Consider the following 19,193-nt stretch of genomic DNA (forward strand, 5'->3'; position numbering starts at 1 on the left):
ATTCAGGAGACAGACACTATCTCTACTTTCAAGATTAGGCTTCAAACTTTCCTTTTTGCTAAAGCATATAGTTAGGGCTGGACCAGGTGATGCTGACGCGTGTTCCTGGTTTCCAAAAGAAATGCTTCCAGTTGCATTATGACTTAAAGATTGTTTATTTCTTACAAACTGAAGACATAACAATGAACTCGTTCCTAAATAAGCATGAAAGTTCACAAAAATTAGCATTTATCCAGAACTACCTGCGCACACGGTCAGAAAACCGCGAGACCCCTAACCTCTCTGTCCATGCTCCTCCCCTTCCCCCTCACACAGGGTTTCATGCTGCTATTGCACTTAAATACTTAAAGTGAGAGGCATCGCTTTCTAGGTTCCAGTCCCAAACAGTGACATATCATTACTTTATGTAAACACAACATACGTTTTCAAATGTATTAATCCTGAAAAGATGAATTATGCAACAAATCTATGAATTATAAAACAAACGTGAACTCAATGGTAAATAAAAATATAAAGCAGACGTCTGGTGCCTACAAGATCCTTCCCAGACGCCTTGATGCCCACTCACATCCTGGGCCTTCTGACCTCAGGAAATCCCATGATAGGGTGGGGCCAGGTTTCACCGTGGGTTCACCTGAAACCTTGGCTGACTGTGTTGTGTAGTCAGTGGTAGGCAGTGAGAGGACTGCCATTCTCACCAGGCTGTTTCTGTCTATCAGCTGTGCCCGCTCTCATTATTAGCTTTGCTATTGATTGTGAAGACCAGGTAAAGCATCCAATCACCTGTGAGGATGGATGGATGTAGAGGAGAGACAGAGAGGCACGCTGAGCCTCTGCTTAACGTCTCTACTTTTTTCTGCTTTCAGTAGAAAATGTTACCGGTGACGTCATCATCATCATCATCACTGTAACCCATTAGTCACATACTGACGGGGAGCTCAGCGCCTGTTTCTCAGCAGTGCGCACAGCGAGCGTCACACCGATGCCTGCGTGCTGCAGTGTGCTGGGGTGGTTTGTGCTCTCCTGCACGTGCTACAGTCAGCTGTCACAGACTTCACCGTCATGGGCAGTTTGTTCTGATGCATCTCTCCTCTGGATACATCTGCAGCTGAGTCCTCCCAAGCTTTTGCACAGTGCTCAGCAATTTCTATCAGAAGAGTCATTTGTTATCGCAACAGCAGATTCTCCTTCAGCCTCCTGTCGTCCATCTGAACGGCCTCGCTGTTGAACGCTTGCCCGAGCTCGCACTGGATCTTGGAGGCAGTAATTCATGCTGAATGTTGCTTTTACTGCACTGTTATTGCAGCGCATTATTAGGTCACCCCGTGGTTGCAGCATCACAAATATTTGCAGCAAATCTGTCCGATAGAATGAAAAATGAAATCCATCTTATTTCCTTCTGTTTTGCTGCTGTTGCAGTGATCACACGGTGAACGGTGTTGCCACGGCAGCCAGCTCGTTGCCCGTGGTGACGGAGAAGTCCACCTTTGCCGGGAGTCAGCGTGGGTCTGTTCTGCTCGACGGCGGCGGTGCCGAGGAAGGAGAGAGCGCTCCTCTATTTATTTTCAGTCTTTAGTTTCATTCGATGGAAACCTTTAGATTTTCTTCTTGTGAGGACTCAGAAAACTTTACTATCCACATGACAGAGCACTCGGTCTCATATCTGATTATGTGTAAGATCAAGAGAAGATCAGCAATGATGGTAAACCTGAAGTCTGCTTTGGATTATTCTCTTTAACAATCAGTTGGCAACATTTTAGTTTTGTGTTTTGAAGGTTTGAGTAATTGCAGCCACCACGAGTACAAGAAAAAGGACTCGAGGTCTTTTTAAACCTGTATTTCCATCCTGTGCGAGCGCAGCCGACAAACAGACATCATGAAAACGATTCAACACAAAAGTACCCAGTTCTGAGTTAAACTGTTTTCTATGTGAAAACTGTCGTTTCAGCTGCGTGAGATGGGAGAACATTACAGCCATGCGCTGAGTCGCCTTAGACAACAATGATGCTAAGTTTAGTAAAACAGTTTGCTAGTGTAGCTGCTGACACTAGTCTCATTTCAGTTTGATGGTACAAACGTAACAGGAGTGACATCATTGATATTTCCTAGATACACACAGAACACAGTGACCCTACACTGTTCACTGCATCACTCCATGTTTGCACTGATCACCACCTGCTATCATGTATATATCTACTTAGCACTTTTCATTTTTGGTTTCTTTCAGCGTTGTCTGACAGTATGTTTTGCACTAAGTACCGCAGCAATTTCCTAATGTTGTAAAGCTGCTCAACATTTGGAAATAAAACCCATTCTGATTCTGGACAAAGAAAGCTCAGTGGTGGAATCAAATATGACATTTCAGTCAAAATTCAAGGTATTTGTTTCTATTTCGTATCATTTATGAGCCCTGTGTGAAAGCTTTAGTTATATTTAAGGGCAATATCCCAAAAATAAAGTCAGAGATTCGATCCGTGTGTGTTTCAGATGAAATGAAGACAAACTGATGCAGTAAATATTCTCTTATTGATGACAAAACTGTGCAGTATAATTTACTTAAGATGTTGCAGATATGAGAGCATTAAACAGGCTGATGTTTGGAGGCTCTAACAGCAGAGAGATGATACAGAAACATGACATCTTTATAAAATACTGACACACTTTATGAAGGGACAACTTTGTGTTTAAATGAGCTGCACACTTTCCCCACTGAAACCAGCACAATCCCACTGTGATGAAAACAATATTTGAACTAAATATATTCTGGATAAATCAAAGCATTATCAAAGTTGTCTGTGGTTCCCTTATTTTTCCTTGGTTCCCTGTCAGATCCTGCAGGACAAACAGCAGTGAGTGGTTCCTGTATGCAGCTGTTACAGTTTGTGTTGGAGATACTTCTGCAGATACAGGAAGCAAATATAAAAGTGTTTTCAATGTTTTTAGCAGTCCCTCAACTACAGAGAGCTGTCTGCTCTCCTCTGCATCTCTCAGCTGCTGCTGGCTCCTCTCCCTCCTCCTCTTCCTCACACACTGTCCTGGATCTGTCCTGGTGTCTCATCAGGGGTGGAGAGCCTCCGTCTCCTCTCACCTTCTCAGGCTCTTCTGACTCTGGACACCTGCAGAAGGAAATCAACCACAGCAGTCAGCAACAAAAGCAGCAGAAGTTCATCAAATATGTGTGAACTTGCAGGATGAAAACACAGTTTTCTCTTATCATCACAAAGACACACTTTATGTGTTTGAATCAGAGAGAAACAGGACAGGATCCTGCAGAGTGTTGGTCTTTATAACAAAGGTGACAGACTCAGGTTGTTTGATATAAGCCTGACAACAACAGCAGGAGGACTTCTCCATCTACTGTCTGTCTCATTATTAGTGCTTTATACAGGATGAGAGCTCTTTAAGGACAAACTGCAGCACAGCATGCTTGAGTCTGCGTCCTCACCGCAGTTCGCGGGCCAGATATTTGCTCAACCGTCTGCTCGGTGTTTCCTGAACCGTTTAAGTACGTTTGGCTTCACAGCGACAAACAGACGGAGCTTCGGCAGAAACCTGAACGAACTAACGGAGCAAAGAGCGCGTTAAACGCGACCTCACTAACGTCACGTAACTTAGCCGAAGGGTCGCTAAATGTGACTTTAAGACTTTTCATTATGCTAACATTTGTTCCGCGGTATATTTGAAGTGGGATAAAAGCCCAGCGCTTACTTTGAAGACGGTATTTCTGCGCTTCACTTCGGCCGTCCGCCATTTTTCTTCAACCGTTGACTCGCAGTGAATCCTGGGATATGGTGAGGGCGCGGCTTCTATCCGTGTGCTCGTGCGTTCTGTGCGGCGTCACTGGCAGATCAAAGGAATTAGCTTCTGCTTTGATCGTCACAGCCACGTCACAGGCAGGGGAAGCTTTAAATAGCGGCTCTCACACAGAAACATCACTGCTCATCTGTTTGCGAATGTTCAACAGTCGGCGTTCTCCCAAACAAGGAAATTATCCAGCGGTTCTCTCAAACCCAGAAAATCTAGTGTGCGATACAACCATGTCAACACGCAGCGAAAATGAAAATACAGTCGTGGTCACACCAGACCAGATTATGCCACCTATCAACAGGTGCTTCGAAAGGCTCTCTGGAGCTGAGTGGAGCATGATAGAAAGTGGCACATGCGACTCAGGCGTCCGAGCGGTGCTCGCTGATATGATTTGTGAAATCATTCAGATCGCCTCTAGCACAATCCTCAAAAATGCCCTTCCTGTTATTCAGGATGGCATGATGAAGGAAGATCCGGAGCCTTTAGGTGCGGGGAAAATAAGCCCGTCCCTCGGAGACTCCATCTCAGCCTCCATCGCCAGCGCTCTTAACGTCCCGGAACAGCGACATGAGAGCACTGACGAGCTGACACGGATGGTTGAGGAAGAGATCTCCGAAAAGGTCAGCTCAACGGTCAAACTCATTAGAGAAAGCCCCGATCTCCCGCAAGACCCCGCCGTTTATGTCAGCGGCAAATGCAGTAATATTAAAAAGCTGCACCGCATGGTTTGCCACACTGCCTCGTGCCTTAAAAGGCATGCACGTGAGCTGCGCTGCCGGTGCGTGTCGAGCGGCTCTGATTCCGGTACAGAAAGTACAGATTCAAAGATGTCCGTGCAATCAGCAATCACAGAGATTTCTGTGATTCTGTCATCAAGGAGCTCAGATGGAGAGATGACAGATAAAGATGAGGACGAGGAAGAAACTCTAACAGAAAAGGACGAAACAAAACGAGCCGCAGGAAGCCAAAGTTTCCGGGCTGCAACCCCAGTAGAAGTGGTTGCAGCTGACATCGTTAATGAGATCATTGGCAACATGGATGTAAGCAGCGAAGAGCCCTGTGAGAGGCGTCCTGCCTTTAATGCAGGATTAATTAGCAACAAGCTGAGAGACTTCTTCTCCAGATGTTTGCAATCCACCTCTCACTCCCGGCTCAAAGCACGCAAACAGCGCTTTTCCATGTTTGCCAGAAAACAATTTGAAACAATGAAAAAAGAGCTGAGAAAAGTAATGGAGGCAAACAGAAAATTTCTTGTTTGTCTGAAAAACATTTGCAAATGCCCCAAAGGTGACACAGTGCCCTCTGATAAAAGTACGGTTTCCAGCCAAAACACACACCTCCGTTACATACGTTCCTCTCCCGTCGACTTTGACGCGATCAGGTCAGACGTTAATGAGTTATATGAGAAATTAACAAAGAAAGAAAAAGTCTTCATCATCCACAAAACAGTGGAAAACTTTAGAACTGGTGGGGGAACCAGAGATTTCACTGTGGAGTTAACGGCAAAAATGTTTGATCTACTTATGACGGATCGACTGTATCAAGTCCCCGAACCTGTAATGGGTAGATCCCTGTCTGACACCGTCATCTCCAGGACTCCACAACCAGCACATGGATCAAAGCGTCCCTTTTCTGCTGAAGTCCTCTATGTGCTCGTAGAAGACGCAGTAGAAAAGTTTGTACAAAAGCTTTTACTCTGGGTGGAGCACGAAGACGAAGATCAACTGATTGAGGACAAAATTTCTGTGGCTGTGGAAGACATCCAGAACATTATTAAAAGAACGAGGACCCCAACAAAGGAAACCAGCACAGATTCAGATGGCAGTGGAAGAGAATCTGTTCCAATACCTGTAACACCAAAATCTGGGAGCATTACCCCAGAGAAATGCTGTCTGGCAGCTGATCAGACACCTGATCAGACGACTGATCAGGTGTCTGATCAGTCACCAAAATCTGGGAGCATTACCCCAGAAAAATGCTGTCTGGCAGCTGATCAGACACCTGATCAGACGACTGATCAGTCACCAAAGTCTGGGAGCATTACCCCAGAAAAATGCTCTCTGGTACCTGATCAGACACCTGATCAGACGACTGATCAGGTGTCTGATCAGTCGTCTGATCAATCACCAAAATCTGGGAGCAGTACCCCAGAAAAATGCTCTCTGGTACCTGATCAGTCACCTGATCAGACACCAACATCTGGGAGCATTTCTCCCCAAAAACGCTCTGCCAGTGTTTCAGGCTCAGCCAAGGATTCCTCTGACATGTCAGAGATGAGGTCTGTATCAGTGTCATCTTCTGATGCTGAGAAAATTTCCAGTGAGCTCGCCCTTATCCTCATGATGAGAGTCATCAGAAAATCAAAACCTGAAACTCAGCACTTTTTTGCCAGGGCAGCATGTACTACAAAAGAACCAGACGCGGTCCTCAAGCGTCTGAGAGATCTGATGCAGCCTGAACTCAGCAGCACAGAGTCTGCCACAAGTCTGATGAATGACAAGAAAAAGTTCATCAAGAAAATGGCCAAATGCCTCATCAAGGAGTTTGGCTCCCCAGACGATGTGTTAAAGGCTGCGATGGCAAAGGATGCGTCTTTTGATGAGGTTCTGATAAAGCATCTAAAAATGCTCCTCGGAGTCATCCCCAGTCCTCCCAAAAAGTCCAAAGTTTCCAGGTTTTTTTCAGCGTTGGGAAAAGCTCTGCGAAAACCCTTTAGGTGGTTCACTAAAGCCAGAGATGATTGAAATGACCATCCTGGCTTTTCCCCGCCGCCCTGCTTCTTTTAACATCTTGAAGCAGAATTTTAGCACCAAATCCAAATTTTAACAACTGTAGTTCACGCCATCTCGTCTCCTTTTTGATTTCCATCCCCCCCAACCGGTCGCAGCGGATGGCCGCCCCTTCTGAGCCCGGTTCCGTTGGAAGTTTCTTCCTGTTAAAGGGAGTTTTTCTTCCCCACTGTCGCCTCGTGCTTGCTCAGAGGGGGATCATTTGATTGTTGGGGTTCTCTGTAGTACTGTAGGGTTTTGACCTTACAGTACAAACAGGGAGGAGACTTTGTGATTTGGTGCTTGATTATGCCAAATATCTAATTTGGCATAAAATAAAAATTTAAAATAATTAAAAATACATTCCAACTTTGTTTGTGTTTTTCTTCTGTTGTCAAATATGTAGAAAGTGTTGCACGTGTGATTTTAGTCATTTAGCATCAACATGTAGCCAACATGTGTCTGTTTGTGATCATGCTGCATCTGTTTTTGTCTGATTTGTGTCTTACTTTAGTCAATTTACATCTATTTTGTGGCCCAAATGTGTGGATCCTGTGTGACATTGCTCTGTTTTGTCTTAATGCTTCACTTTGGTTGTTGATGTTTGTGCTCATTTTGATTCTAGATGTAGACCTGCCATCTGAAAATTAGCACCTCGCCCACTTGGAGCATTTGTTCTTTAGTCCAGGGGTTAACACATTTTTTCTTTCACTGACTTTCTACAGTAACATGAACACAAGCACAAAGCAGTAAGAGCATCGTCAGTTTCATTGACCTGTAGACCCTTGTGCCCCCGCTCTTTTATTGCCAACATGAATTGATGATGTAAACTTTTCTCACTTAGTAGAACAAATAATTTAAAAGCACTGAGCGAGCTATTGTCTTGTGTAGTTAATGTGTTGTGTAGTGGTTGTTGTGTGTCAGTGAGGGCACTAATGAATGTGACAAAGGCTGCAGTGCAAACACTGTCTCCAGGTGGAAACAGGAGCAGTGATACACCTCCTGCTGTCAGGCCTGCAGCTTTGTCCCTGTGCTGTTCTCCTCTGTCTCGTGGCCACAAACTAATTTTGTTCACTGACACAAATAATTTGTGCGGCATCTTATTGTGACACCTGCTTGTTCTCTCATTGTAGTTTCAGTAGTTTTAAATGTTTGTACAAAAACCTGTGGGATGCACTGACTTTTAGATAAATAGTTGTATATAACTTTATTGTTGTGTGCATAGTTTTTAAAATGTGACAGTTTATATTTGCATTTCAACTTTAGTAAAATTATTCACTAAACATATTTGTGGTTTTTACAGTAAGGCGAATGTAACTATGACTAGGATTTGATGTTTTTGTGTGATTTCAGATCAGCTGTGTTACTACAGTATGTCAGTGAAAAACTCAGTGTAAATTCAGACACGTGAGGTTGAGCTGAATGATACCAAACAAGGCGAGGTAACAAAAGATGTAAGGGTGAAACACAAAGTAGTGAAAAGTGTGCGGTTATGTCGTGCTCCCCAGAGGGTGAACCCAACAAATCATGAAAAATGAGCTTTTTGTTCATGACGGTGCAGATTTCTGACATTTTGTGTAAATTTAAGCAACAATCTGATTTTTTCTAACAAACAAAGTGTGAAGCTTCAGTTAGACTTGTGTTTGTAAATGAACCGCCCCATGTTGTGTAGCTTTACTGGGCTACATATTTATTTATTATACAGGCTACACAGTACATAACATCCAAACTCACACGTGTAACTGAGGTGTTTCATTATGTGGGCTAAAGAAAATAATTCAGTTACACAAACGTGCAGATTTACTGCATGTGAACCATTGTAACCATATGTAACATATGTGTTTAAAAAGGCTTTGATTTGATTTCCATGCCCCCCTAAGAAACTTTCTTAGATCCGCCCCTGGACCTGCTGCCACACAGATCCCACCTCAGGCTCAGCTGTCAGTCTCCTCACGCTGAACCAGCTTTAGTGAAGGTTACAAATGATCTTCTTATGGCCTCTGACAGTGGACTCATCTCTGTGCTTGTCCTGCTAGACCTCAGTGCAGCGTTCGATACTGTCGACCATAATATCCTATTAGAGCGATTAGAACATGCTGTAGGTGTTACAGGTACTGCGCTGCAGTGGTTTGAATCATATCTATCTAATAGACTCCAGTTTGTGCATGTAAATGGAGAGTCCTCTTCACACACTGAGGTTAATTATGGAGTTCCACAGGGTTCAGTGCTAGGACCAATTCTGTTTACATTATACATGCTTCCCTTAGGCAGCATCATTAGAAGACATAGCATACATTTACACTGCTATGCAGATGACACCCAGCTCTATCTGTCCATGAAGCCAGATAACACACACCAATGAGTTAAACTGCAGGAATGTCTTAAAGACATAAAGACCTGGATGGCCGCTAACTTTCTGCTTCTTAATTCAGATCAAACTGAGGTTATTGTACTCGGCCCTGAAAATCTTAGAAATATGGTATCTAAGCAGATTCTTCCTCTGGATGGCATTACCTTGGCCTCCAGTAACGCTGTGAGGAACCTTGGAGTCATTTTTGACCAGGACATGTCCTTCAACGCACATATTAAACAAATATGTAAGACTGCTTTCTTCCATTTGTGCAACATCTCTAAAGTTAGAAATATCCTGTCTCAGAGTGACGCTGAAAAACTAGTTCATGCATTTATTACTTCCAGGCTGGACGACTGTAATTCATTATTATCAGGAAGTCCTAAAAACTCACTGAAAAGCCTTCAGTTAATCCAAAATGCTGCAGCAAGAGTCCTGACAGGGACTAGAAAGAGAGAGCAGATTTCTCCTGTTTTGGCTTCCTGTTAAATCCAGAATTCAAACTCCTGCTCCTCACATACAAGGTCTTAAATAATCAGGCCCCATCTTATCTTAATGACCTTGTAGCACCATATCACCCTATTAGAGCACTTCGCTCTCGCTCTGCAGGCCTACTTGTTGTTCCTAGAGTATTTAAAAGTAGAATGGGAGGCAGAGCCTTCAGTTTTCAGGCCCCTCTTCTGTGGAACCAGCTTCCAGTTTGGATTCAGGAGACAGACACTATCTCTACTTTCAAGATTAGGCTTCAAACTTTCCTTTTTGCTAAAGCATATAGTTAGGGCTGGACCAGGTGACGCTGACGCGTGTTCCTGGTTTCCAAAAGAAATGCTTCCAGTTGCATTATGACTTTAAAGATTGTTTATTTCTTACAAACTGAAGACATAACAATGAACTCGTTCCTAAATAAGCATGAAAGTTCACAAAAATTAGCATTTATCCAGAACTACCTGCGCACACGGTCAGAAAACCGCGAGACCCCTAACCTCTCTGTCCATGCTCCTCCCCTTCCCCCTCACACAGGGTTTCATGCTGCTATTGCACTTAAATACTTAAAGTGAGAGGCATCGCTTTCTAGGTTCCAGTCCCAAACAGTGACATATCATTACTTTATGTAAACACAACATACGTTTTCAAATGTATTAATCCTGAAAAGATGAATTATGCAACAAATCTATGAATTATAAAACAAACGTGAACTCAATGGTAAATAAAAATATAAAGCAGACGTCTGGTGCCTACAAGATCCTTCCCAGACGCCTTGATGCCCACTCACATCCTGGGCCTTCTGACCTCAGGAAATCCCATGATAGGGTGGGGCCAGGTTTCACCGTGGGTTCACCTGAAACCTTGGCTGACTGTGTTGTGTAGTCAGTGGTAGGCAGTGAGAGGACTGCCATTCTCACCAGGCTGTTTCTGTCTATCAGCTGTGCCCGCTCTCATTATTAGCTTTGCTATTGATTGTGAAGACCAGGTAAAGCATCCAATCACCTGTGAGGATGGATGGATGTAGAGGAGAGACAGAGAGGCACGCTGAGCCTCTGCTTAACGTCTCTACTTTTTTCTGCTTTCAGTAGAAAATGTTACCGGTGACGTCATCATCATCATCATCACTGTAACCCATTAGTCACATACTGACGGGGAGCTCAGCGCCTGTTTCTCAGCAGTGCGCACAGCGAGCGTCACACCGATGCCTGCGTGCTGCAGTGTGCTGGGGTGGTTTGTGCTCTCCTGCACGTGCTACAGTCAGCTGTCACAGACTTCACCGTCATGGGCAGTTTGTTCTGATGCATCTCTCCTCTGGATACATCTGCAGCTGAGTCCTCCCAAGCTTTTGCACAGTGCTCAGCAATTTCTATCAGAAGAGTCATTTGTTATCGCAACAGCAGATTCTCCTTCAGCCTCCTGTCGTCCATCTGAACGGCCTCGCTGTTGAACGCTTGCCCGAGCTCGCACTGGATCTTGGAGGCAGTAATTCATGCTGAATGTTGCTTTTACTGCACTGTTATTGCAGCGCATTATTAGGTCACCCCGTGGTTGCAGCATCACAAATATTTGCAGCAAATCTGTCCGATAGAATGAAAAATGAAATCCATCTTATTTCCTTCTGTTTTGCTGCTGTTGCAGTGATCACACGGTGAACGGTGTTGCCACGGCAGCCAGCTCGTTGCCCGTGGTGACGGAGAAGTCCACCTTTGCCGGGAGTCAGCGTGGGTCTGTTCTGCTCGACGGCGGCGGTGCCGAGGAAGGAGAGAGCGCTCCTCTATTTATTTTCAGTCTTTAGTTTCATTCGATGGAAACCTTTAGATTTTCTTCTTGTGAGGACTCAGAAAACTTTACTATCCACATGACAGAGCACTCGGTCTCATATCTGATTATGTGTAAGATCAAGAGAAGATCAGCAATGATGGTAAACCTGAAGTCTGCTTTGGATTATTCTCTTTAACAATCAGTTGGCAACATTTTAGTTTTGTGTTTTGAAGGTTTGAGTAATTGCAGCCACCACGAGTACATGAAAAAGGACTCGAGGTCTTTTTAAACCTGTATTTCCATCCTGTGCGAGCGCAGCCGACAAACAGACATCATGAAAACGATTCAACACAAAAGTACCCAGTTCTGAGTTAAACTGTTTTCTATGTGAAAACTGTCGTTTCAGCTGCGTGAGATGGGAGAACATTACAGCCATGCGCTGAGTCGCCTTAGACAACAATGATGCTAAGTTTAGTAAAACAGTTTGCTAGTGTAGCTGCTGACACTAGTCTCATTTCAGTTTGATGGTACAAACGTAACAGGAGTGACATCATTGATATTTCCTAGATACACACAGAACACAGTGACCCTACACTGTTCACTGCATCACTCCATGTTTGCACTGATCACCACCTGCTATCATGTATATATCTACTTAGCACTTTTCATTTTTGGTTTCTTTCAGCGTTGTCTGACAGTATGTTTTGCACTAAGTACCGCAGCAATTTCCTAATGTTGTAAAGCTGCTCAACATTTGGAAATAAAACCCATTCTGATTCTGGACAAAGAAAGCTCAGTGGTGGAATCAAATATGACATTTCAGTCAAAATTCAAGGTATTTGTTTCTATTTCGTATCATTTATGAGCCCTGTGTGAAAGCTTTAGTTATATTTAAGGGCAATATCCCAAAAATAAAGTCAGAGATTCGATCCGTGTGCGTTTCAGATGAAATGAAGACAAACTGATGCAGTAAATATTCTCTTATTGATGACAAAACTGTGCAGTATAATTTACTTAAGATGTTGCAGATATGAGAGCATTAAACAGGCTGATGTTTGGAGGCTCTAACAGCAGAGAGATGATACAGAAACATGACATCTTTATAAAATACTGACACACTTTATGAAGGGACAACTTTGTGTTTAAATGAGCTGCACACTTTCCCCACTGAAACCAGCACAATCCCACTGTGATGAAAACAATATTTGAACTAAATATATTCTGGATAAATCAAAGCATTATCAAAGTTGTCTGTGGTTCCCTTATTTTTCCTTGGTTCCCTGTCAGATCCTGCAGGACAAACAGCAGTGAGTGGTTCCTGTATGCAGCTGTTACAGTTTGTGTTGGAGATACTTCTGCAGATACAGGAAGCAAATATAAAAGTATTTTCAATGTTTTTAGCAGTCCCTCAACTACAGAGAGCTGTCTGCTCTCCTCTGCATCTCTCAGCTGCTGCTGGCTCCTCTTCCTCCTCCTCTTCCTCACACACTATCCTGGATCTGTCCTGGTGTCTCATCAGGGGTGGAGAGCCTCCGTCTCCTCTCACCTTCTCAGGCTCTTCTGACTCTGGACACCTGCAGAAGGAAATCAACCACAGCAGTCAGCAACAAAAGCAGCAGAAGTTCATCAAATATGTGTGAACTTGCAGGATGAAAACACAGTTTTCTCTTATCATCACAAAGACACACTTTATGTGTTTGAATCAGAGAGAAACAGGACAGGATCCTGCAGAGTGTTGGTCTTTATAACAAAGGTGACAGACTCAGGTTGTTTGATATAAGCCTGACAACAACAGCAGGAGGACTTCTCCATCTACTGTCTGTCTCATTATTAGTGCTTTATACAGGATGAGAGCTCTTTAAGGACAAACTGCAGCACAGCATGCTTGAGTCTGCGTCCTCACCGCAGTTCGCGGGCCAGATATTTGCTCAACCGTCTGCTCGGTGTTTCCTGAACCGTTTAAGTACGTTTGGCTTCACAGCGACAAACAGACGGAGCTTCGGCAGAAACCTGAACGAACTAACGGAGCAAAGAGCGCGTTAAACGCGACCTCACTAACGTCACGTAACTTAGCCGAAGGGTCGCTAAATGTGACTTTAAGACTTTTCATTATGCTAACATTTGTTCCGCGGTATATTTGAAGTGGGATAAAAGCCCAGCGCTTACTTTGAAGACGGTATTTCTGCGCTTCACTTCGGCCGTCCGCCATTTTTCTTCAACCGTTGACTCGCAGTGAATCCTGGGATATGGTGAGGGCGCGGCTTCTATCCGTGTGCTCGTGCGTTCTGTGCGGCGTCACTGGCAGATCAAAGGAATTCGCTTCTGCTTTGATCGTCACAGCCACGTCACAGGCAGGGGAAGCTTTAAATAGCGGCTCTCACACAGAAACATCACTGCTCATCTGTTTGCGAATGTTCAACAGTCGGCGTTCTCCCAAACAAGGAAATTATCCAGCGGTTCTCTCAAACCCAGAAAATCTAGTGTGCGATACAACCATGTCAACACGCAGCGAAAATGAAAATACAGTCGTGGTCACACCAGACCAGATTATGCCACCTATCAACAGGTGCTTCGAAAGGCTCTCTGGAGCTGAGTGGAGCATGATAGAAAGTGGCACATGCGACTCAGGCGTCCGAGCGGTGCTCGCTGATATGATTTGTGAAATCATTCAGATCGCCTCTAGCACAATCCTCAAAAATGCCCTTCCTGTTATTCAGGATGGCATGATGAAGGAAGATCCGGAGCCTTTAGGTGCGGGGAAAATAAGCCCGTCCCTCGGAGACTCCATCTCAGCCTCCATCGCCAGCGCTCTTAACGTCCCGGAACAGCGACATGAGAGCACTGACGAGCTGACACGGATGGTTGAGGAAGAGATCTCCGAAAAGGTCAGCTCAACGGTCAAACTCATTAGAGAAAGCCCCGATCTCCCGCAAGACCCCGCCGTTTATGTCAGCGGCAAATGCAGTAATATTAAAAAGCTGCACCGCATGGTTTGCCACACTGCCTCGTGCCTTAAAAGGCACGCACGTGAGCTGCGCTGCCGGTGCGTGTCGAGCGGCTCTGATTCCGGTACAGAAAGTACGGATTCAAAGATGTCCGTGCAATCAGCAATCACAGAAATTTCTGTGATTCTGTCATCAAGGAGCTCAGATGGAGAGATGACAGATAAAGATGAGGACGAGGAAGAAACTCTAACAGAAAAGGACGAAACAAAACGAGCCGCAGGAAGCCAAAGTTTCCGGGCTGCAACCCCAGTAGAAGTGGTTGCAGCTGACATCGTTAATGAGATCATTGGCAACATGGATGTAAGCAGCGAAGAGCCCTGTGAGAGGCGTCCTGCCTTTAATGCAGGATTAATTACCAACAAGCTGAGAGACTTCTTCTCCAGATGTTTGCAATCCACCTCTCACTCCCGGCTCAAAGCACGCAAACAGCGCTTTTCCATGTTTGCCAGAAAACAATTTGAAACAATGAAAAAAGAGCTGAGAAAAGTAATGGAGGCAAACAGAAAATTTCTTGTTTGTCTGAAAAACATTTGCAAGTGCCCCAAAGGTGACACAGTGCCCTCTGATAAAAGTACGGTTTCCAGCCAAAACACACACCTCCGTTACATACGTTCCTCTCCCGTCGACTTTGACGCGATCAGGTCAGACGTTAATGAGTTATATGAGAAATTAACAAAGAAAGAAAAAGTCTTCATCATCCACAAAACAGTGGAAAACTTTAGAACTGGTGGGGGAACCAGAGATTTCACTGTGGAGTTAACGGCAAAAATGTTTGATCTACTTATGACGGATCGACTGTATCAAGTCCCCGAACCTGTAATGGGTAGATCCCTGTCTGACACCGTCATCTCCAGGACTCCACAACCAGCACATGGATCAAAGCACCCCTTTTCTGCTGAAGTCCTCTATGTGCTCGTAGAAGACGCAGTAGAAAAGTTTGTACAAAAGCTTTTACTCTGGGTGGAGCACGAAGACGAAGATCAACTGATTGAGGACAAAATTTCTGTGGCTGTGGAAGACATCCAGAACATTATTAAAAGAACGAGGACCCCAACAAAGGAAACCAGCACAGATTCAGATGGCAGTGGAAGAGAATCTGTTCCATTACCTGTAACACCAAAATCTGGGAGCATTACCCCAGAAAAATGCTGTCTGGCAGCTGATCAGACACCTGATCAGACGACTGATCAGGTATCTGATCAGTCGTCTGATCAGTCACCAAAATCTGGGAGCAGTACCCCAGAAAAATGCTCTCTGGTACCTGATCAGACACCTGATCAGGCGACTGATCAGGTGTCTGATCAGTCGTCTGATCAGTCACCAAAGTCTGGGAGCAGTACCCCAGAAAAATGCTCTCTGGTACCTGATCAGTCACCTGATCAGACACCAACATCTGGGAGCATTTCTCCCCAAAAACGCTCTGCCAGTGTTTCAGGCTCACCCAAGGATTCCTCTGACATGTCAGAGATGAGGTCTGTATCAATGTCATCTTCTGATGCTGAGAAAATTTCCAGTGACCTCGCCGTTATCCTCATGATGAGAGTCATCAGAAAATCAAAACCTGAAACTCAGCACTTTTTTGCCAGGGCAGCATGTACTACAAAAGAACCAGACGCGGTCCTCAAGCGTCTGAGAGATCTGATGCAGCCTGAACTCAGCAGCACAGAGTCTGCCACAAGTCTGATGAATGACAAGAAAAAGTTCATCAAGAAAATGGCCAAATGCCTCATCAAGGAGTTTGGCTCCCCAGACGATGTGTTAAAGGCTGCGATGGCAAAGGATGCGTCTTTTGATGAGGTTCTGATAAAGCATCTAAAAATGCTCCTCGGAGTCATCCCCAGTCCTCCCAAAAAGTCCAAAGTTTCCAGGTTTTTTTCAGCGTTGGGAAAAGCTCTGCGAAAACCCTTTAGGTGGTTCACTAAAGCCAGAGATGATTGAAATGACCATCCTGGCTTTTCCCCGCCGCCCTGCTTCTTTTAACATCTTGAAGCAGAATTTTAGCACCAAATCCAAATTTTAACAACTGTAGTTCACGCCATCTCGTCTCCTTTTTGATTTCCATCCCCCCCAACCGGTCGCAGCGGATGGCCGCCCCTTCTGAGCCCGGTTCCGTTGGAAGTTTCTTCCTGTTAAAGGGAGTTTTTCTTCCCCACTGTCGCCTCGTGCTTGCTCAGAGGGGGATCATTTGATTGTTGGGGTTCTCTGTAGTACTGTAGGGTTTTGACCTTACAGTACAAACAGGGAGGAGACTTTGTGATTTGGTGCTTGATTATGCCAAATATCTAATTTGGCATAAAATAAAAATTAAAAATAATTAAAAATACATTCCAACTTTGTTTGTGTTTTTCTTCTGTTGTCAAATATGTAGAAAGTGTTGCACGTGTGATTTTAGTCATTTAGCATCAACATGTAGCCAACATGTGTCTGTTTGTGATCATGCTGCATCTGTTTTTGTCTGATTTGTGTCTTACTTTAGTCAATTTACATCTATTTTGTGGCCCAAATGTGTGGATCCTGTGTGACATTGCTCTGTTTTGTCTTAATGCTTCACTTTGGTTGTTGATGTTTGTGCTCATTTTGATTCTAGATGTAGACCTGCCATCTGAAAATTAGCACCTCGCCCACTTGGAGCATTTGTTCTTTAGTCCAGGGGTTAACACATTTTTTCTTTCACTGACTTTCTACAGTAACATGAACACAAGCACAAAGCAGTAAGAGCATCGTCAGTTTCATTGACCTGTAGACCCTTGTGCCCCCGCTCTTTTATTGCCAACATGAATTGATGATGTAAACTTTTCTCACTTAGTAGAACAAATAATTTAAAAGCACTGAGCGAGCTATTGTCTTGTGTAGTTAATGTGTTGTGTAGTGGTTGTTGTGTGTCAGTGAGGGCACTAATGAATGTGACAAAGGCTGCAGTGCAAACACTGTCTCCAGGTGGAAACAGGAGCAGTGATACACCTCCTGCTGTCAGGCCTGCAGCTTTGTCCCTGTGCTGTTCTCCTCTGTCTCGTGGCCACAAACTAATTTTGTTCACTGACACAAATAATTTGTGCGGCATCTTATTGTGACACCTGCTTGTTCTCTCATTGTAGTTTCAGTAGTTTTAAATGTTTGTACAAAAACCTGTGGGATGCACTGACTTTTAGATAAATAGTTGTATATAACTTTATTGTTGTGTGCATAGTTTTTAAAATGTGACAGTTTATATTTGCATTTCAACTTTAGTAAAATTATTCACTAAACATATTTGTGGTTTTTACAGTAAGGCGAATGTAACTATGACTAGGATTTGATGTTTTTGTGTGATTTCAGATCAGCTGTGTTACTACAGTATGTCAGTGAAAAACTCAGTGTAAATTCAGACACGTGAGGTTGAGCTGAATGATACCAAACAAGGCGAGGTAACAAAAGATGTAAGGGTGAAACACAAAGTAGTGAAAAGTGTGCGGTTATGTCGTGCTCCCCAGAGGGTGAACCCAACAAATCATGAAAAATGAGCTTTTTGTTCATGACGGTGCAGATTTCTGACATTTTGTGTAAATTTAAGCAACAATCTGATTTTTTCTAACAAACAAAGTGTGAAGCTTCAGTTAGACTTGTGTTTGTAAATGAACCGCCCCATGTTGTGTAGCTTTACTGGGCTACATATTTATTTATTATACAGGCTACACAGTACATAACATCCAAACTCACACGTGTAACTGAGGTGTTTCATTATGTGGGCTAAAGAAAATAATTCAGTTACACAAACGTGCAGATTTACTGCATGTGAACCATTGTAACCATATGTAACATATGTGTTTAAAAAGGCTTTGATTTGATTTCCATGCCCCCCTAAGAAACTTTCTTAGATCCGCCCCTGGACCTGCTGCCACACAGATCCCACCTCAGGCTCAGCTGTCAGTCTCCTCACGCTGAACCAGCTTTAGTGAAGGTTACAAATGATCTTCTTATGGCCTCTGACAGTGGACTCATCTCTGTGCTTGTCCTGCTAGACCTCAGTGCAGCGTTCGATACTGTCGACCATAATATCCTATTAGAGCGATTAGAACATGCTGTAGGTGTTACAGGTACTGCACTGCAGTGGTTTGTATCATATCTATCTAATAGACTCCAGTTTGTGCATGTAAATGGAGAGTCCTCTTCACACACTGAGGTTAATTATGGAGTTCCACAGGGTTCAGTGCTAGGACCAATTCTGTTTACATTATACATGCTTCCCTTAGGCAGCATCATTAGAAGACATAGCATACATTTACACTGCTATGCAGATGACACCCAGCTCTATCTGTCCATGAAGCCAGATAACACACACCAATGAGTTAAACTGCAGGAATGTCTTAAAGATATAAAGACCTGGATGGCCGCTAACTTTCTGCTTCTTAATTCAGATCAAACTGAGGTTATTGTACTCGGCCCTGAAAATCTTAGAAATATGGTATCTAAGCAGATTCTTACTCTGGATGGCATTACCTTGGCCTCCAGTAACGCTGTGAGGAACCTTGGAGTCATTTTTGACCAGGACATGTCCTTCAACGCACATATTAAACAAATATGTAAGACTGCTTTCTTCCATTTGTGCAACATCTCTAAAGTTAGAAATATCCTGTCTCAGAGTGACGCTGAAAAACTAGTTCATGCATTTATTACTTCCAGGCTGGACGACTGTAATTCATTATTATCAGGAAGTCCTAAAAACTCACTGAAAAGCCTTCAGCTAATCCAAAATGCTGCAGCAAGAGTCCTGACAGGGACTAGAAAGAGAGAGCAGATTTCTCCTGTTTTGGCTTCCTGTTAAATCCAGAATTCAAACTCCTGCTCCTCACATACAAGGTCTTAAATAATCAGGCCCCATCTTATCTTAATGACCTTGTAGCACCATATCACCCTATTAGAGCACTTCGCTCTCGCTCTGCAGGCCTACTTGTTGTTCCTAGAGTATTTAAAAGTAGAATGGGAGGCAGAGCCTTCAGTTTTCAGGCCCCTCTTCTGTGGAACCAGCTTCCAGTTTGG

The 19,193-nt window shown here is 43.9% G+C and overlaps 2 protein-coding genes across 2 annotated transcripts; both read left to right on the forward strand.

Annotated features, from left to right (window-relative positions):
* The first annotated feature begins 144 nt into the window (after positions 1–144).
* LOC146378435 (uncharacterized) lies at positions 145–8,694 on the forward strand. The gene has a single exon (XM_084942662.1). It carries the CDS (start codon positions 3,789–3,791, stop codon positions 6,549–6,551), a length of 2,763 nt encoding a protein of 920 aa, XP_084798788.1. The 5' UTR covers positions 145–3,788; the 3' UTR covers positions 6,552–8,694.
* Positions 8,695–9,783: 1,089 nt separating this feature from the next.
* Positions 9,784–19,154, forward strand: LOC146378436 (uncharacterized). Its single transcript, XM_084944522.1, has one exon. It carries the CDS (start codon positions 13,419–13,421, stop codon positions 16,113–16,115), a length of 2,697 nt encoding a protein of 898 aa, XP_084800648.1. The 5' UTR covers positions 9,784–13,418; the 3' UTR covers positions 16,116–19,154.
* The last annotated feature ends 39 nt before the right edge of the window (positions 19,155–19,193 follow it).

This window comes from Perissodus microlepis, chromosome 11 (assembly GCF_051167445.1).
Source record: "Perissodus microlepis isolate ML-2025 ecotype Zambia chromosome 11, ASM5116744v1, whole genome shotgun sequence".
Lineage (NCBI taxonomy): Eukaryota > Metazoa > Chordata > Actinopteri > Cichliformes > Cichlidae > Perissodus > Perissodus microlepis.